The 18,793-nt window shown below is 40.2% G+C and overlaps 1 protein-coding gene across 1 annotated transcript in view; it reads right to left on the reverse strand.

Moving 5' to 3' along the window:
* The window catches only part of LOC137335255 (brefeldin A-inhibited guanine nucleotide-exchange protein 2-like), a 103,007-nt gene extending 84,872 nt beyond the window's left edge, over nt 1-18,135 (reverse strand). Inside the window, exon 1 of the mRNA XM_068000533.1 lies at nt 17,910-18,135. Within this exon, the coding sequence (XP_067856634.1) occupies nt 17,910-18,033 (124 nt within the window). The 5' untranslated portion in view covers nt 18,034-18,135. The remainder of the gene's footprint in view (nt 1-17,909) is intronic.
* Between the last annotated feature and the right edge of the window lie 658 nt (nt 18,136-18,793).

Below are 18,793 nucleotides of genomic sequence, written 5' to 3' on the forward strand. Positions count from 1 at the left end.
GCTGAAAGTTTAAATTACATCATTCTTGAAAATTACATTCTCCAGCCATCAACAATGAAGAAAATAACTAAAACGCCCCACCATCAAAAATTCTATAGGAAATCTAATTCATGGTTCACTAAGCCATTTTTAAATGCAGACTTGTTTAGTTTCTGCTCATCAATTCTCTTCCCTCAAGACACTGACTCCTTACTGGGATACAGTTCCAAAAAAGTGACAAAGGGGTAGTGGCATGCCTCTGAAGGGCTTCAATTGAGCAGTAAGAGTACATTGGTGTGTCTAGGAGGAATCTGGTCAGTAAGGTTGATATTCGCATCATGTCTAAACAGAGTAAGAGGAAAATTCAGTATTAACACCAAGTTGGATCTGTTGGCATGTGGCTGCATCAGACAAAACCACTCAAAGCAAGAGACAGATGTTTCAGTAGTTAGTTGGGTAACTAAAACATGGATAGCAATGATGTTATAAATACTAGAAATATGAGCACTTAAACTTGTTTCAAAGAAACAGACCACTCAACCCATAAATCCTGCACCAATGCTTTTCTCCACGTAAGCCACCTAGTTGAATCTCACTCTTATTTGCACCTAAACTCAAAGGTCTTGTTTTTCAAGCAATTAATTACTTTGAATCGATGGACTCTTTCAACACTGTTTGTGGCAGACAATTCCATATTTTAACCACATTCTGTGACTAATACTCCAAGCAATGTCATTTCCACCATTAACTCAGTAACAGCGAGAGGAAAACAACTTGATACATCAGTGGGACACAGTTGTGTAAAGTATTACTACTTGTGTCAGTGGAAGTTTGGGCCACCAAGCCCAAATTTGACTAACGGACAAAAAAAAGACAAATCTTTGAGCATAGTTGAACAAAATCCAAGGCCTCAGTGTTGTTATGCCTTAAAGCAGGGATTTGCAAACAACAGCCCGTGCGTCACAGGCAGCCCCAGAGTCTTAGCAATCTGTTGCTCCATACACCTCAGTCCTATTTCAGCATCTATTTCCTCTTCCCTGATTTATCTTTGTTAAATTTGCTGGGCCTGGAGGTTTAGAAATGGCTGTTCTTAGCACTGCTTCCTCATTTGTGGATAAATCTTAAAATCAAAAAAACATCAGTTAGGATCAAGTCAGGGAACTTCAGTGATTAAATATATTCCAAATTAGAACTGAAACAGTCTCCATGAAAAGCAATTCTTAATTTTCACCAAATGAATTTTCAAAATGAACAAAAAATTTACTTGACTTTGGAGCATCATGGGAAAAATTGTGTATTTGAGACATTAGATTGAGACCCTGACTGCTCCATTAGTTCATGTGGCCATAAAGGATACCATACTGTAGCATAGTGGTTATGTTACTGGACTAGTAATCCGGAGTCATGAGTTCAAATCCCACCACAGCATCTGGGGAATTTAAATTCAATCAATTAAATAAAATCTGGAATTAAAAAAATTAGTATCAGTAATGGTGGCCATGAAACTGCCGGATGGTCGTAAAAACCCATCTAGTTTACTAATGTCTTTTAGGGAAGGCAACCTGCCGTCCTTACCCGGTGTGGCCTATATATGACTCCAGACCATCAGCAATTGTGGTTGATTCTTAATCGCCCTCAGTTGTACAATCTCGCTACAAAAAGTCACCGTGAAAGAACCTTCACCACACTGACCGCAGCGGTTCAAGGCGGCGGCACATCACCACCTTCTCAAGGGCAATCGTGGGCAATAAATGCTGGCCTGGTCATGCCCACATCCCATGAACGAATAAAAAAAAACACTACTCAAAGAGCAGAGTGCCCTCTTGGTGTCCTGGCCAACATTGTTCCCTCAACTGACACTAAAGAAAGATTAGCTGGTATTACATCTCATGGTTGTGCACAAAGTGTCTGTCATGTTGATCTACGTAACAACTGTACTTCAAAGTAATTCATTGTCAACAGAGCCCTTTGGGATATGAGATGAGATAAGACACTATATAAATACAAATTCTCATTGCATGGAACCTCTAAAAATCTTGAATGAGCCAATGCAAGGTATTACATCCACATGCTTTGTAGTGAAGAAATGCTTAGCCGATTACTAAAATAACTACTGACCTAAAAGTTATGTCATAACCTTTATATGTTAGCCAAATCATATCAAGATTCTGAAATTTGTTCTTCACAGATAGATATCTACTATATATTATGCTTGATCTTTCTCAAGTTAGTGCACATTTTAGCTCATTTCAGGCAATACTCCTTTACTAATGCAATGCATTAGTACTCATTCTACCAACCCCATCTAAATTGGCCTTTAGCCATAGGACTGAAAATGTTTTAATGGCCTTGCCCTCGTTCAGCCTCGAGTATCTACACATTTTACTATAATATTCCGGAAAGCTGATGTAGTCAAAAAAGATCTGAATCTCTAACCAAAATCGGATTACTCAGCTTCTGAGTGTCTTTGGACATTTTAATGGGTTAAGACACCTTTCATGTGCGGAAGCAAAGAAAAGGCTCACAGACTTCGGTGGGACTGAGTAAATTACTCAGTTTTACACATACACAAAAAATGCAAACATTTTTGCATCTGTGATTATGAATATTTTAGTCTGATTTCCTCCACACTGTCAACTTCTATCACATTTACCCATTAACTGTAAAAGAAAGCTATGTAGCTAATGAATGCTATGTAGCACTGTTCTGACAGACTGCTCTTCGGGGTTAGAGATACAAGTTCACACCCTTCATCCCATCCCCACACATCGGCCTTCTGATCTTAGCTATGCTGCATCAGGACTGTGGTGAGCAAGGCATGTACTTTCTCCATTTTTTTTTTTACTTCTTCCATATACTTCCTGGGAAAGAAAAAAAGACTTCAAAGTCTTTTCTCTCACCCTCACAGCAGCTAGTTATACATGGGAATTGTCAGGCCTGACAGCAGGAAGCTTATTTGCCTTGTTGGCTAGGGATGATACAAGGTGGAGGGTGACAAGAACTGGATGGGAAGAAAACATGCCTTTTTGGCTGTGCCTCCTGTCAGTTGTGTCCACGACCTACTTTACAACATTTCATACAATTTGCCTTTAAGGAAATTAGGAAAACAAAGAGTATGAAAAAATATTGGCAAGTAAAATCAAAGAAAACCCAAAGATGTTTTATGAATACATAAAGAGCAAGAGGATAACTAAGGAAAGAGTAGGGCCTATTAGAAACCAAAAAGGTAACCTGTGTGTGGAGGCAGAATACATGGATAAGGTTCTTAATGAATACTTTGTGTCTGTCTTCACAAAAGAGGGGGATGATGCAGACATTGTAGTTAAGAAGGAGGAGTGTGAAATATTGGATGGGATAAACATAGTGAAGGAGGAAATATTAAGAGGTTTAGTATCTTTGAAAGTAGATAAATCGCCAGGCCCAGATGAAATGTATCCCGGGCTGTTAAGAGAAGCAAAAGGAGGAAATAGCGGAGGCTCTGACCATCATTTCCCAATCCTCTCTGGCTACAGGCGAAATGTAGAAGCACTGATGACGTTGTACCATTGTTCAAAAAGGGAGAAAGGAATAGACAAAGTAATTACAGGCCAGTCAACCTAACTTCGGTGGTGGGCAAATTATTGAAAACAATTCAGAGGGACAATGTTAAGTCATTTAGAAAGGCATGGATTAATCAAGGACAGTCAGCATGGATTTGTTACAGGAAGGTCGTGTCTGACTAACTTGATTGAAACTTTTGAGGAGGTAACTAGGAGAGTCAATGAGGGTAGCGCGTTTGTTGTAGTCTACATGGATTTTAGCAAGGCTTTTGAAAAGGTCCCACACGACAGACTGGTCAGAAAAGTTAAAGCCCATGGGATCCAAGGGAAAGTGGCAAGTTGGATCCAAAATTGGCTCAGTGGCAGGAAGCAAAGGGTAATGGTCAACAGGTGTTTTTGTGACTGGAAGGCTGTTTCCAGTGGGGTTCTGCAGGGCTCAGTACTAAGTCCCTTGCTTTTTGTGGTACATATCAATGATTTAGACTTAAATGTAGGAGGCATGATTAAGAAGTTTGCAGATGATACAAAAATTGGCCGTGTGGTGGATAGTGAGGAGGAAAGCTGTAGACTGCAGGAAGGTATCAATGGACTGGTCAGGTGGGCAGAAAAGTGACAAATGGAATTCAATCCGGAGAAGTGTGAGGTAATGCATTTGGGGAAGGCAAACTAGACAAGGGAACACAATAAATGGTAGGATACTGATAAGTGTAAAGGAACAGAGGAACCCTGGAGTGCATGTCGACAGGTCTCTGAAGGTAGCAGGACAGGTAGATAAAAAGGTGGTTAAGGCGGCATACGGGATACTTTCCTTTATTAGTCGTGGCACAGAATATAAAAGAGCAGGAAGGTTATGCTGGAACTGTATAAAATCACTAGTTAGGCCACAGCTTGAGTACTGCGTACAGTTCTGGGCATCACATTACCGGAAAAATGTGATTGCACTAGAGAAGGTACAGAGGAGATTTACAAGGACTGGAGAATTTCAGTTATGGAGGAAAGATTGGATAAGCTGGGGTTGTTTTCTTTGGAGCAAAGGAGGCTGAGGGAAGATTTAATTGAAGTGTATAAAATTATGAGGGGCCTAGATAGAGTGGACAGGAAGGACCTATTTCCCTTAGCAATGAGGTCAATAACGAGGGGGCATAGATTTAAAGTAATTGGTAGAAGGATTAGAGGGGAGTTGAGAATTTTTTTCACCCAGAGGATGGTGGGAGTCTGGAACTCTGCCTGAAAGAGTGGTAGAAGCAGAAACCCTCAACTCATTTAAAAAGTACTTGGATGTGCACTAATGAAGTGCCATAACCTACAAGGCTATGGACCAAGACCTGGAAAGTGTGATTAGGTGGGATAGCTCTTTTTCAGCTGGCACAGACACGATGGACCAAATGGCCTCCTTCTGTGCCGTAAATTTCTATAATTCTATGATTTAAGTCCAGCAGATTCAAGTCTCAGCCAGTCTGGGAAATTCCTTTGAGTGGAGACGACAAACATCACCATGCTGTACACATTAAATCCTTATCGTTTGCCCTATCACATAATCCTTAAGGCTTGACTGGTTTGAACTTTACAACAGGCTCTTTACATATCATTCTCCAATAGAACACTCGCAGATTTCATGTTCAGTAGCTGCAATCTCTGCATAAAATCATTACAGTAACTTTCTCTGCAGACAAGAATGGTTCTTTCATCATGTGCATAGAGAAATCAAACAGAAAAATGGAAGAAGAAAAAGCTACTGAAATCCAATATATCTACTTCTTCTCCAGACCATGTGCAATTTAGCCTGTCGTGGGCTTCCTAGAACATACTTGATTTTTGCAGGTGAAACTTGAAATGATAAAGCGCTGAAATTTCTCCACAATTCCCCATTTCCAGATCACCAAAGCAACATTACAGCAAATGCATTCAGCCCTGACTGCAAATGACAAGATATATAAAATTAACCAGTACATTAGTGCAAGTTTTTGTCACACTTCCTTGTATGCAAACCTTTCAAAGCTGTTTGGCTCAAATTTCACATTCTTAAGAGCGGCAAACTAACTTTAAGAAGCGGTGAAAATCTGCCAATGAAAACAAATTCAATCAAATTTCAAAAACCTTTTGCTGGTTTTTACTTTCCCACAAATTTACTTCAAAATAAGGTTTAAAACACATACTTCACAATAGTCTGATGAAATGTAACTAAAAAGTCTTATGCCTGAATACCTTCATAAACATTTTTACTTGGAGGACTGGCACTTTTCTCAAATCTTGGGCTTATTGGTGAAATTTCTGGGGGGCAATTTCAACATCAGTTGAAGGGAGCTACCAACGACACAGTGTCTGCAACTCCCAAGATACTGCAGCCTGAGAGAGTACAAGGTGCAAATTTTCCCAGCATGCATCAGCTGTCTCCACCACCATTTCAGATCACAGCAACTCACTACATCAAGAAATTTCACATCTCTCCCCTGGTTCTTTTGCCAATTGTCTTAAATCTGTGACCTTCCTGCCAGTGGAAACAGTATCTCCTTATTTCTCTATTAAAAACCTTTCATAATTTTGAACACCTCTATTAAATCTCCCTTTAATCTTCTCTGCTCTAAAAGGAGAACAATCCCAGCTTCTCCAGTCTCTCCACATAACTGAAGTCTTTCATCCTTGGTACCATTCTAGTAAATTTCCCCTGCATCCTCCCGAAGGCCTTGACATCCTCCCTAAAGTGTGGTGCCCAGAATTGAACAATACTTCAGCTGAGGCCTAACCAGTGATTTATAAAGGTTTAGCATAACTTCCTTGCTTCGTATACCATATGCCACCATTTATAAAACCAAGGATAAAAAAAAAACAGCTTTACCAACTTGTCCTGCGACCTTCAAAGATTTGTGTATGTGAACTCCAGGTCTCTGTTTCTGCACCCTCTTTAAAAAAGTGTACAATTTAGTTTATATTGCCATTCCTCATCCTTCCTCTCAAATGTATCACTTCACACTACTCTGCATTAAATTTTATCTGCCATGTATGCCATCTGCTTAGTCCTCCTGAAGTTTGCTGCTAGCCTCCTCACTGTTTACTACATTTTATGTCATCTGTATTTATTTTTCTAAGTACAAATGCTCATGCATTTCTCATGCTCTAGCAGGATTTCCGAGCTTCCTCATTTTCCAAATAATTTGAAAACAAACTGGAAGATGGTTTGAATAAAAGATAAATATCGAGAGAGCGAGAGAAAGGTACACACTGATCACTCCTGTACTTGGGCCTGGCTGCATCTTGGACATCACCCAGCCGTACATTGTATATATAAATGTGCAAAAAAGTGAGAAGACCACGAGACTCATCATTGCTTAGTACTTTCCACCCCATATCTCTTTCCCCCCACCCCCCGCAATTGCTTTCACAGCCAAGTCTGCCTCCAGTGCACTTACTCCAATGCTTCCATATCAGAGTACACCCAATGTTCCTGACCCCCCTCCCCCCCAGGCTCCTGAGTGTACCTTTCTCTCGCTCTCTCGATATTTATCTTTTATTCAAACAGTCTTCCAGTTTGTTTTCAAATTATTTGGAAAAATGAGGAAACTCAGAAATCCTGCTAGAGCATGAGAAAGGACCCCATTATGCATTTTCACTTAGAAAAATAAATACAGATGACATAAAATGTAGTAAATAGTGAGGAGGCTAGCAGAAAACTTCAGGAGGACAGATAGATTGGTGAAATGGGCAGATGGAAACATGATGCATGGCAGATAAAATTTAATGCAGAGAAGTGTGAAGTGATACATTTGAGGGGAAGAATGAGGAATGGCAATGTAAACTAAACTGTACACTTTTAAAGAGGGTGCAGAAACAGAGAGACCTAGAGTTCACATACGCAAATCTTTGAAGGTGGTGGGACAAGTTGGTAAAGCTGTTTTTTTTTTAAAAAAGAAAAGCATACTGCATCCTTGATTTTACAGTTAGGAAATTACTGAGTTCTAAAAAAAAATGTTTTGAAAAAAGTCAAATTGTGCAGCTGTGCTAGCTACACCCAGGGTGTACTACCATCATCTGAAAAAGTTCTAAACAAAAGTCATGTGAAGCTGACAAAAAAAAATGGCAGTTTTTCAGCATTTTAATCGTTCAGCCATGAAATAAAAAGTTAAGCATTTAGGATCAGTTTCTCCCCATCCCCCATTTCCTCTCATGATTTCTGTTCGTGAGGGCTTGGATTGGAGCTACAGATGGAAATGGCTAGTGTCTGACAGGGAAAGGAGGGAGGGCTGGACCTGGGAGTGATCATGATTGATGGGGGGGCAGATGCACTGGAGTCTATAAATACTTGGTGGGATTGTGGTTAGGAGCCTTGGAGCACTGAGGGTGAAACAAGAGACCCGGAAGGATAAAGGAGGTGGGCAAAAGAGAGAGATGGGCTTGCACTCAGGGGACTTTGATAACTGGGATGACTCAGGACGCTGGGGGGAGGGTCACCAACATTTGGTGCACTAGGATATGTAAGCATTGGAGTAAGTGCACTGAAGGCAGACTTGGCTGTGAAAGCATTTGGGGGGGGGGGGGGGGGGAGGAAAAAAAAGATATGGGGTGGAAAGTACTAAGCATTGATGAGTCTGATGGTCTTCTCACTTCTTTCCTGCACATTTATATATACAATGTACGGCTGGATGCTGTCCAAGACACAGCCAGGCCCAAGTACAGGAGTGATCAGACTCAGGAACCGGGTACAGGCACAGGCCTAGAGCACAATGGAGACGCCACTGTAGTCTGCACTACCAGCAAGAAACAGCGGGCAATCTACATTGCAAAAGAAAAAAGCTGATTTTAGATGGCAAGCAGATCAGAGGTGCCAGAATGGAGGGAACCTAATTGAAATGTGGCCGCTACGTCTGTTTGGAGCACCAGGAAGATTGAATGTCACTGTAGCATAATCCTGACACACCGAATATTTTCTTTTTATATCTTCAATGCCATCTTTTTGCCAGTTTGCTCAAGAAACATGCTCATCCTCAACAAGAATGATCACCAAAAACTATTAAATTCAGTCATATTCAAATATTTTTGAGATGAGACTCAGCAAAAGAAATATTAGCCTCTTGTCCCCCTCTAGTTAATGGCTAATTCACAAGTCTCCCTTTTAGCCATTCAATTGTTTCACACCCACCTGCCCTCAGTGCTACTTCACTGTTGAAGCATGTCAGCACTCAACCTTTGGATACAGCAAAGTTCAACACAGCTGGAACTGGCAAGACAGTTGAATAAAGAAAAAAAACTGCCCGAGTTACTGAAATGGTTCATATGAAACACTGCATGATGCACTCCTCAATCAAGTCTTCTGCCTTGTGTCATCAAATATTCAATCTGCTGCTGGTGGTGCTTGGAGACGGACACTGATACATTTAAATAATTTAGAGAACAGGTGCAGGAATACAGAATGTACGAGTCCACTGTTGTGTTTTGTGTTCATCATGGTTTATGTCGGAGTTTCAAAATGTTTTAAATGAATCTCCTATTGAATTCAGAGTGTCCTTTAATTATATTTGAACTATTCCAAATAAGGCTATTTTGTCGTTACTGAAGAAATGCTCTTATAGGTAAGGAGAGTTGCAGACTTAAGGAAAAAGCTTTCCACTCTTCATATTTGTATAAATCTGTGCGAATTCTACAGGGGTCATAAACAATATGCAAGATTTACCCATCAATTGTGCCTCATTAACCCTCAAAAATAAATGCATTCATATAATTTTATTCAGACAATCAAAGTTCTTAATTGAAATGTATGTTTGTCCTACTGAACAGTGCTAACAGAAGGTGCATCAACAATATAAACACATTGAAATAAAACAATTCTATGGTAACCCATGAGCTGTTTCTGATTGTTGGCTATTATAGTCCAAGATTAAGCATTACAATTACAATTACCACCTCCCCCAAAATGAGTAGTTTATTTTTTGACAACAAGAGCTATTTAATTTTGTGATTGAGACTATCCCACTCAGTGGGGGGCTTTGCGTGCATGTTGTTGACAAACAGTGGCTGTATTTGCTGTATTGCAATTATATGGGTCTGTGGAGCAGCTAATTGGAGATATATAGCATGTAAAGTGACTGTTGTGGGAGCCAAGATGTCAAACTGAATGACACCATAAAGTACCATTCATTATTATTTGAAAATCACTGATCTGATGTAGACACTGACGAACACAGCAAATGCAGGATGAAAAGAAAAAGTGGATCATTAATGGTAATATATATTTCAGATGATGGCTGTTGATATTCAAAGCAGCCTCTGAAATATTGAAAAATTGTGCTCTCTGGAATATCTTATAGAACCATAGAACGATACAGCACAGAGGCTATTCAGCCCACCGTGCCTGTGCTGGCACTTTGAAAGAGCCATCCAATTAGTCCTATTCCCCTGCTCTTTTCCAATAGCGCTGTAATTTATTTCCCTTCAAGTATTTATCCAATTCCCTTTTGAAAGATAATATTGGATCTGCTTCCATCCCCTTTCAGATAGTGCATTCCAGATCACAACAATTCGCTGAGTTAAAAAAAAAATCCTCATGTCGCCACTGGTTCTTTTGCTAATCACCTTAAGTCTGTGTCCTCGGGTTATCAACCCTTCTGCCACTGGAAACAGTTTCTCCTTATATACTCTATAAAATAGTTAAGATTTTGAACACCTCTATCAAATCTTCCCTTAACCTTCTCTGTTCTAAGTAGAATAACTCCAGCTTCTCCACATAACTGAAGTTCCTCATCCCTGGTACCATTCTCATAAATCTCTTCTGCACCCTCTCTCTCAGGCCTTGGCATCCTTCCTAAAGTGTGGTGCCCAGAATTGAACACAATATTGCAGTTGAGGCCTAACCAGTGTTTTATAAAAGGTTTAGCATAACGTCCTTGCTTTCGTACTCTATGCCTCTATTAATAATCTTGTTCCTTTATTCTCACCACTCCCCCCAACCCCTTCATGGTCAGTTTATTTGGGTTGGCTTGTCCTCCATATAAACTGCATACTTTCAGTTTTCTGTGATATTGAGGGATTACACAGAATAGCAGGAAAAAATGATTCATTTATTCATTTAGTAGCAATACATCTCAGACCACAAAAGGCAATTGCTTGAAATTAGTCAGCGAGTTCTTTGCTTTAGTTTACAAAACGTGGGTTGTAAAACAAAAGGTCAATAGTAATGCACCATTTGGTGATTAGATTTCAATATCAATGAATATTTTTTTCAACTACACAAGTCAATGTAAATAATGGCTAGAATGTCTTAGAGCAACACAAAGGTATTAGATTCTATTTTGTTACTTTTAAATCAAAGTTTATGCATCAAACCCACAACTTCATAGCCATTTGAAAATCACTGATTTGGGGACATGGTTTAAATTCAACACTTCCTTGGCTACTTGAAGATTTAAAAACGCAACACAATAATTAACTGAACTGCTTCTAAGCAAATAACAACAATTGTGCTGAAGGTGTAGCCTGACCAATGCACGATACAATTTCAGCATGACAGCCTCAAAATTTGGCAACATAGCTCAGCATTCTGTTCACTTCGTTGATACAATGTACACTCATGGCAAAGTAGCAAATGTTTAGTTTACCATCACTCCCACATCTCTTTCAGCCTCTTCCTAAGGTGGTTCAACACCGCTCGTTGGATAACAGTGTCTCCATTCTTTGTTCCAATGTGTAACTAACACCTTGCACGTGCCAGTACTGAATTTCATCCAACAGCTCACTTACAAGTTTTGTTTAGGTCCTTGGATCCTCATCAGTCTCAATATTCAGCCATCCCTTTCTCCTTCTCGCCCCTCCACAAGCTTAGCATCATCTCCGAATTGTACTTCATTTCTTACACCAAAGTCATTTATTTAGACGAGAAACAGTAGGAGCATCACCACTAATCAGAGTCACTGCACTCAATACTTCTGTAACTGTTATCCATTATTTTCTCTCTTACAACCAATTCCTTAATCATTCCCAGGTCTTACCATGAAGATTCACTGCCATGAGCTTGCACAGCAGCTTTCTGTCAAACATACAGGGCCAAAGGTCAGTGGAGTCAGTTCTATTATAATACAAACATACAAAAATGAAAGAAAGGAAAATACCAGCTGGTCCATCAAGTCTGTCCGATATGGTCATAATGAAGTACATACACACTATGACCCCCATATGCCTGCAACCCTCCCCATCAAGCAGCCATACAATCTCCTGGGACAAGAAAAAGAGTGGAAAAAAAACCATTGGCTGATTTTTAAGAAAATCCTCACCCAAAGGTGATCCAACAAGTTCCAAGCCATGGTGACTGGGAGACACATCCCACAATAACCAACTATCCTTTACTGAGTGATGTTAGCCACACTCAGGAACTTGTCTAGCTCCCTTTTGAATGTTGGCAGCAAATTGCCACTCTGCGTGAGCTGGCAACCAGTTACCTATGTTGATGACTCTCTGAAAAGTAATACCTCCTGACATCTAATCTAGTTCTATATTTACATAATCTTTGTTTTCAGTCAATTTAATCATACTTTTAAAGATATGTTATAGAATTTGAGTACAACATCCGGGTTCTCCCGCTACAGAACTGAAAATATCTTGATTATTCCACTTGTCCAACTCATCAATCTTGGCAAAAATGATTGAGGAAAACATTGCTCTCATCCCCAAACTACTTTTGAACATTTTTCCCCCACTTTAAGGATCTTTGGGTTTTCACTGGTTTGGAATGTTAATTGTACTCACAGTGTCCGCCGAAGGTTCTTATGACTGGGGTTTAAACTCCAACCAATCAACTTTTTGCTTTTATTTTGTTGCACAGAAGTAAATGCCAGTTTACTGAGCAAATTCCAGTAAATGGGAGCTAAAACAGTGATGAATGAATTAAAACAGAAAATGCTGGAAACAAACAGGTCAGGCAGCATTTGTGGAGAGAGAAACAGAGTTAACGTTTTAGATCGATGACTTTTCAGTTCTGAATGAAAGGTCATTGACCTGAAACGTTAACTCTGTTTCTCTCTCCACTGATGCTGCCTGGCCTGCTGAGTGTTTCAGGCATTTTCTGTTTTTATTTCAGATTTCCAGTATCCATAGTATTTTGCTTTTGTTTTAGTGATTAATATGTCTCTTCCAGCGAGGATTCATTTAAGCATTAAAAAATTGGAAAACTTTGCAGAGATCAACAGTGTTTCATTTTAGTACTAGTTAAGGAGTCTTCGCCTTTATATATAAAAAAAACAAACCAGTTTACTTGCAACCGTTTTTTTTCCCCCACACAGTAGATCTCCTGCAACATTACTCAGAAGTAGCTTGGGTATGGAATGTAGCGTTCTGTATGTTTAACACCAAGTTCTGCCAAGCTAATGGCAACGTTTAGTTTCTGATCAAGGTCCTGCGGCTGTCTCATGAGGGCTGTATGTTAGGGTGGGCTTAGGAACTGGGGGTGGATTCAGACCCGTAAAGCTCAGGTTGGACTGATACTGCTTCTGCAGCACGTTCTGTATTCCAGACAGCAAATAGTTGTGAGTTGGGGGTGGGGAGCCTTCACAACCATTGTAGTTTGTGCACCCTCTCAGAGGCCTCGAGTATGAGGGACAACATCAAGAGATTCAAGCAGCACCTGGAAGAGCTTTGCAGTACTTGGTCTGTGTTGCTTTCACCTTTTCTCCGCATTTATGTTTTCTTTCTCTGTGTCTGTTTGTCTCACCTTTCTCCATTTCTTCCCGTTCTTTTGACATCATTACTCTTTCTCTGTGCCTCAGTTCCTTTTTGTGTATCTGTTACTGTTCCCCTTTCTCTACTTAACTCTCATTGCTCCTTGTGCTTTCTTTTACTTTAGTGGTATCAGGCAACTGAATCTTTTTTCTTTCGGTGACTTGCAACAGCTGCTTTTTCCTCTAGCAATCTCCCACATTCAACTAAGCCCATATAAATGATCAGTGCATATAATGTAAAAGACTACTCTGCTCTCTGGACCGCTCAAGAACCTCTCGTCTGTCACTGCATTTCATACTGCCTGAGATAAGGGATGTCCAGTTCTGGGCACCGCACTTTAGAAAGGATGTGAAGGCCTTAGAGAGGGTGCAGAAGAGATTTGCTAGAATGATTCCAGAGATGAGGGACTTTGGTTACATGGATAGACTGGAGAAGCTGGAGTTGTTCTCCTGATAGCAGAGAACGTTGAGAGGAGATTTGACAGAGGTATTCAAAATCACAAGGGGTCTGGACAGAGTAGATAGAGAGAAACTGTTCCCATTGGTGGAGGGATCAAGAACCAGAGGACTAGATTTAAGGTGATTGGCAAAAGAACCAAAGGTGACATAAGAAAAAACTTTTTTTCCCCCCCCACACAGCGAGCAGTTGTGATCTGGAATGCACTGCCTGAGGGGGTGGTGGAGGCAGATTCAATCGTGGCTTTCAAAAGGGAATTGGATAATCACTTGAAGGGAAAAAATTTGCAAGGCTACGGGGATAGGGCGGGGTAGTGGGACGAGCTGGACTGCTCTTCCAGAGAGCTGGCACGGACTAGACGGGCCGAATGGCCTCCTTCTGTGCTGTGACCATTCTATGATTCTTAAAACATGATTCAAAATATTTATTAAGAAATATCTTAACTCTTAGCAGGGAAAAAGATGATGGGCAGCATGGATGAATAGAAGGAAATTCAGCAACATATTAAAAGGGTGGTCAGAAGGGTAAAAAGGAACCTGTAAATGAGGACAGCTGCAGTTGCAAAACTGAACAGTTAAGCAATAATTTCAGTAAGGACAAAACCCTAAAAAATGTTAACAGGGTTAAAACTGAGGATTACCATATAATACTTTGAAGTATTTAATTGGGAAGGCACAAGAAACCTGCTCTCCATAATCAGTAATAATGGAGGTAGCATTCGTGACTTCAACATCAACAGCAAATAAGTATTAGACAGCCTAAAAAGGACTCAAAACAAAAAAAACCTTAGGGATGTGGTTTTTATCCTAATATATAGGAGGGGTAAGAGATGAGATCTGAGGCACTGATGATCATTATAAAAAGGAGTCAATAAACAGTGGACAGGTTCTGCTAGACTGGAAACAAGCCAACATGGTACCCATTTTTGTTTAAGAAATTACTAGATACTGTAATGGAAAGACAATAGAGTTGCTGTTGGGCAAGGATGTTATCAAATGAGCTGAAAGGCCTTTCCATTATCACCCAAGCTGTGAAGAGGTGATTGAACAGACATGGCCAACTATAGTCCGAACAGTTCTGCATCAACACCAATTAAAATAGAATTGATCAGGAGTAAACGTAAGGATTAACTGCAAGGAAAGAAAGCACTTGTATTAAAATCAAATCTTAACGTGTCTTCAAGATGTCCCAAAATGCTTTACAACCAATGGATTATTTTTGAACTGTAGTCACTGTTATAATGTGGGCAAACCCAACATCCAATTTGTACCCAACAAGGTCTCACAAACACCAAATGAATGAATGACCATTTAATCTAATTACCTCGTGAAAAGCAGCCAAGGCAGATTCAGAAACCTAAAATCCTAAGTGACCAACCTCCTTGACTTTGAGGAATTAACATCCCACTTGGACTGCGTTCTCCAATATAACATATCTGAACCTCTAAAATGTTGTTAACAAAGATCCACGTGAAAGGCCACAACTCCGGCTGAAAGTGGTGAGGATTCATGGGAAAACCTGAGAATGGATAAGAAATTGACTGAGGATAGGAAGCAGCGGGTTAAGGGAATTAAATGTGAGGGGTGGGGTGGATGTGGGCGGTTGAGTGCTGACTGGACTGCTCCAGTGATCAATGCTGGGATTCTTAGTTTCTAATTTACATTGCTAACAAGTTCAAAATCTCAACCGAAACTTATTACATTCACAGAATTTACCAAACCAGTCGGTGCAGTTGAAAGTAAGATGGCCACCAGGGACCCGAGTTAGATAAATGCAAGTGGTCAGAATAATGGTCGATGAAATGTAATATTGACATAAAGGAAGAAAAAAAATGCACGTCACAAGTACTCCATGAATGGTATAAAAATAATATTGGTGGTTTTAAAAGAGATCATTATTAGAAAACTTAACATTTGACATGTTCCAACACTGCTGAGCTGCAATAAACAAGGTGAATAGAATACTTAACTATATAGTCAAAATAGCAGAGTACAGGTCAGAGAATCATGCTTAAACTGTACAGTGTGTCACACCGATTCTGGTCACCAAGATGCAAGGCAGACATTTTAACCTTGGAAGCAGAGAAGAGCCACGAGACTGATCCCGACCAACAGAGGATTGTGTTATGCGGAAACACTGGACAAATGTGGGCTATTCAGTCTTAAAGGTGGAGGTGACAGAGGTGCACAAGATAATAACTAGCACAGAAAGCATAAATCCAGAACATTACTTCAAATTAAACTGTTGACAGTAAGTCAAGCGGCCACAAGCTCAAACTGGCAAAAAGCAGATGCAGGACTCATACCAGAATTTAATATTCTTTTGGCAGATTCCGGATCGAGGAAGTATAAAAACCCCAAATCATTAGGGAAACAACTGAATGTCATGATGGGGACACCATAATTTCCCCTCCCCCAGGAGGTCCTCAAAAGACTTGCTCAAAACATATCGATATTGTCGGGCTTGGCTCTCATCTGAGTCATAAGCTTGTGGGTTCAAGTCCCGCTCCAGATACGTGAGCACAAAATCTAGGTTTACAATTCGGTGCAGTACTGAGAGAGCGCTGCACTGTCGCAGGTACCGTCTTTCGGATGAGACATTAAACAAAGGCCCCATCTTCCCTTTTCAGATGGGCATTAAAGATCTATTTTAAAGAGCTGGGGAGTTCTCCCAGTGTCCTGGCCAATATTTATCCCTCAACCATAATCATTGAAACAGATCACCTGGTCATTATCTCTTGGCTGTTTGTGGAATCACGCAGTGTGCAAAACTGGCTGCCGCGTTTCCATACATTACAGCAGAGATTACATTTCGAAATTACTTAATTGGCTGTAAAGCGTTTTGGGACATTCTGTGGTCATGTCATTAAAGGCACTATGTAAATGAAAGTTCTTTTGTTCTCGTCAATAATGCTGTGATGTAATGTACCCGAGTCCAACAAGTATCATCTGTATACTTACTATTTTAAATATCTTTTCTACAGCATGTCGGACTTTAAAATTTATCCATAACAAAATGTGTCATGCTATATCACTATTCTTACTTCACTGTCCCTCAGACTTCTACCATATCCTGTTTCACTGAGCAATAACACAGGAGACCCAATCATATGCTATTATTATTTAAGTACATACAAAATAACAGAGGAAAATAAAATTCACCATCAAAATAGCCTTGTGATACCTTAAAGCTGAACCACAGTACTCATTCTTTGAGGTGCCACATTACATTGAAGTTCAACCCATTAGAGGAATGTGAGATTAAACTTTAGCCAAGAAACAGGTATAGCAGCAAAACAACAGCTTGGCTCAAATCAGTCAGTTTAGAATTGGATACTTACCTCTTAAGTAAATGTCACCTCACCAATTACACTTCAGAAACTCAATCTCTCCTCTTACTTTTAATATCATAATTTTACAACAGGCTCAGTTTACAGCTAATAACCATGATAACCCTAACTCACATGAGGTGAACACATTGAACAGACTGTCAAGGGAAACAATTCATGCAGACAGTGAGGGAAATATTGAGCAAGAAATGGATAAATAGGTGAAGGATTCATTTTTGAGACTGGGTAGATGGACCAGAGTCTCGTTCAATCTTGTACTTTCCTAAGGCTACAGAAACTTAGTTTTATAATTACTTGGGAGCATTACGTAAGCACCAGTCTAGCTTTTGGAATTAAGCCATAACTCTAAAAGCCACATTGTGACTCTTAACTAGTGCTAATCAGTATGGTTTCAAAACCAGAACAGAAAAGATGCAAGGGTCAAACACTATAGGTCTTACAATCATAGAAAGGTTACAGCACGGAAGGAGGTCATTCGGCCCATCGAGTCCGCGCTAGACAAAATAAATTAATGTGTCACCCTTTCACATATCAACAAAAGCAGAATCAGATTAAATACAATCGGCTGCAAGTTATCATGTCACATCTCACTAACGCCGGTGACTGACAAGTTGATGTCTGAAATCTGAACGTTTTTGGAGCTGTCTTGTCAACACGGTTTTAATAGCGGAAGTCATGTGAAAAAGGAACTCTCAACAAGCGAGGGAAGGCCTTATCCTCGCGGAGTTATTAGTAGCTCTGGTGCCCTGCAGTTGAGGCTAATGCCAGTCAAATCCGTGCCTTAGTAAGATAGGAATGCGGTAAGCGTGCAAGTTAATAACATATTCTGAGCCACAATATTCACCAAGTATCTCCTTCCTTCAACGCAGCCGAACCAAGAAACTCACCCAGGGCCACCTCACAGGCTTTACGGAGCTGGGAATGGTGAGTTTTTCTCACATCTTTATCGGTAAGGATCTTCTCAAGCGCTCGAGTCAGAAACATGTTCTTGGTTTTGTTGTCCTCGCGCATGATTTTTCGGGTGTCGATGGTGGTGAAAGCGCGGAGACATCGGCCGACCGACGAACTCCTCCTAATACTTAGGCGCCGCCATGTTCGCGAGCTAGCACGTGATGCACCTGACCCCTGACCCGAGCTCGCGCAACCTGCAGTTGTCATCATGGAAAATGTGAGGCCGATTCTTCTCCAGAGTTATTATCACTCGACACGGCCACTTGTTCCTTCATTCCTCAATTGTAAAATGTAACAGTGTGTGCCCTAATAAGCGTGTTAAATGCGGCCGCTACCCATCGGTTATCTGGACTAAGAATGAAGGTAAATTATTTTCCACACGCAACGGGGAAATATTGTCACAGTTGAACCATTCAATTGTCACTTGTTTTCAGTGCGATGCCCCTATTATTTTAGACATTTTGTTAAACTATTTCTGTGTGTCTCGCTATTAAAAAAATACAATTCATGTTTGAGGAGATTTGCAATTTGTCTCGTGATTTTTTCTCACATCTTGCTATGTATCTATACCTTATTAAAACTCTTACATCTGCTCACACTTCCTGTCTGTACAATTTGATGACTTAGTATCACACTTTTTGTATCCACTTCTTCCCATTAGAAATTCCTATGCCCACTTTTATAATGGCTTTTGCATAGGGTACCGTAGTGTAGTGGCAATGTAATCCAGAGAATGTGAGTTCAAATCCCACTATGGCAGTTTGAGAATTTGAGTACAGTTGAAAAAAATCTGGAAATAGATCAGTACATATTCCAGTTC

The sequence above is a fragment of the Heptranchias perlo genome, chromosome 19, assembly GCF_035084215.1.
Source record: "Heptranchias perlo isolate sHepPer1 chromosome 19, sHepPer1.hap1, whole genome shotgun sequence".
NCBI classification, from domain to species: domain Eukaryota; kingdom Metazoa; phylum Chordata; class Chondrichthyes; order Hexanchiformes; family Hexanchidae; genus Heptranchias; species Heptranchias perlo.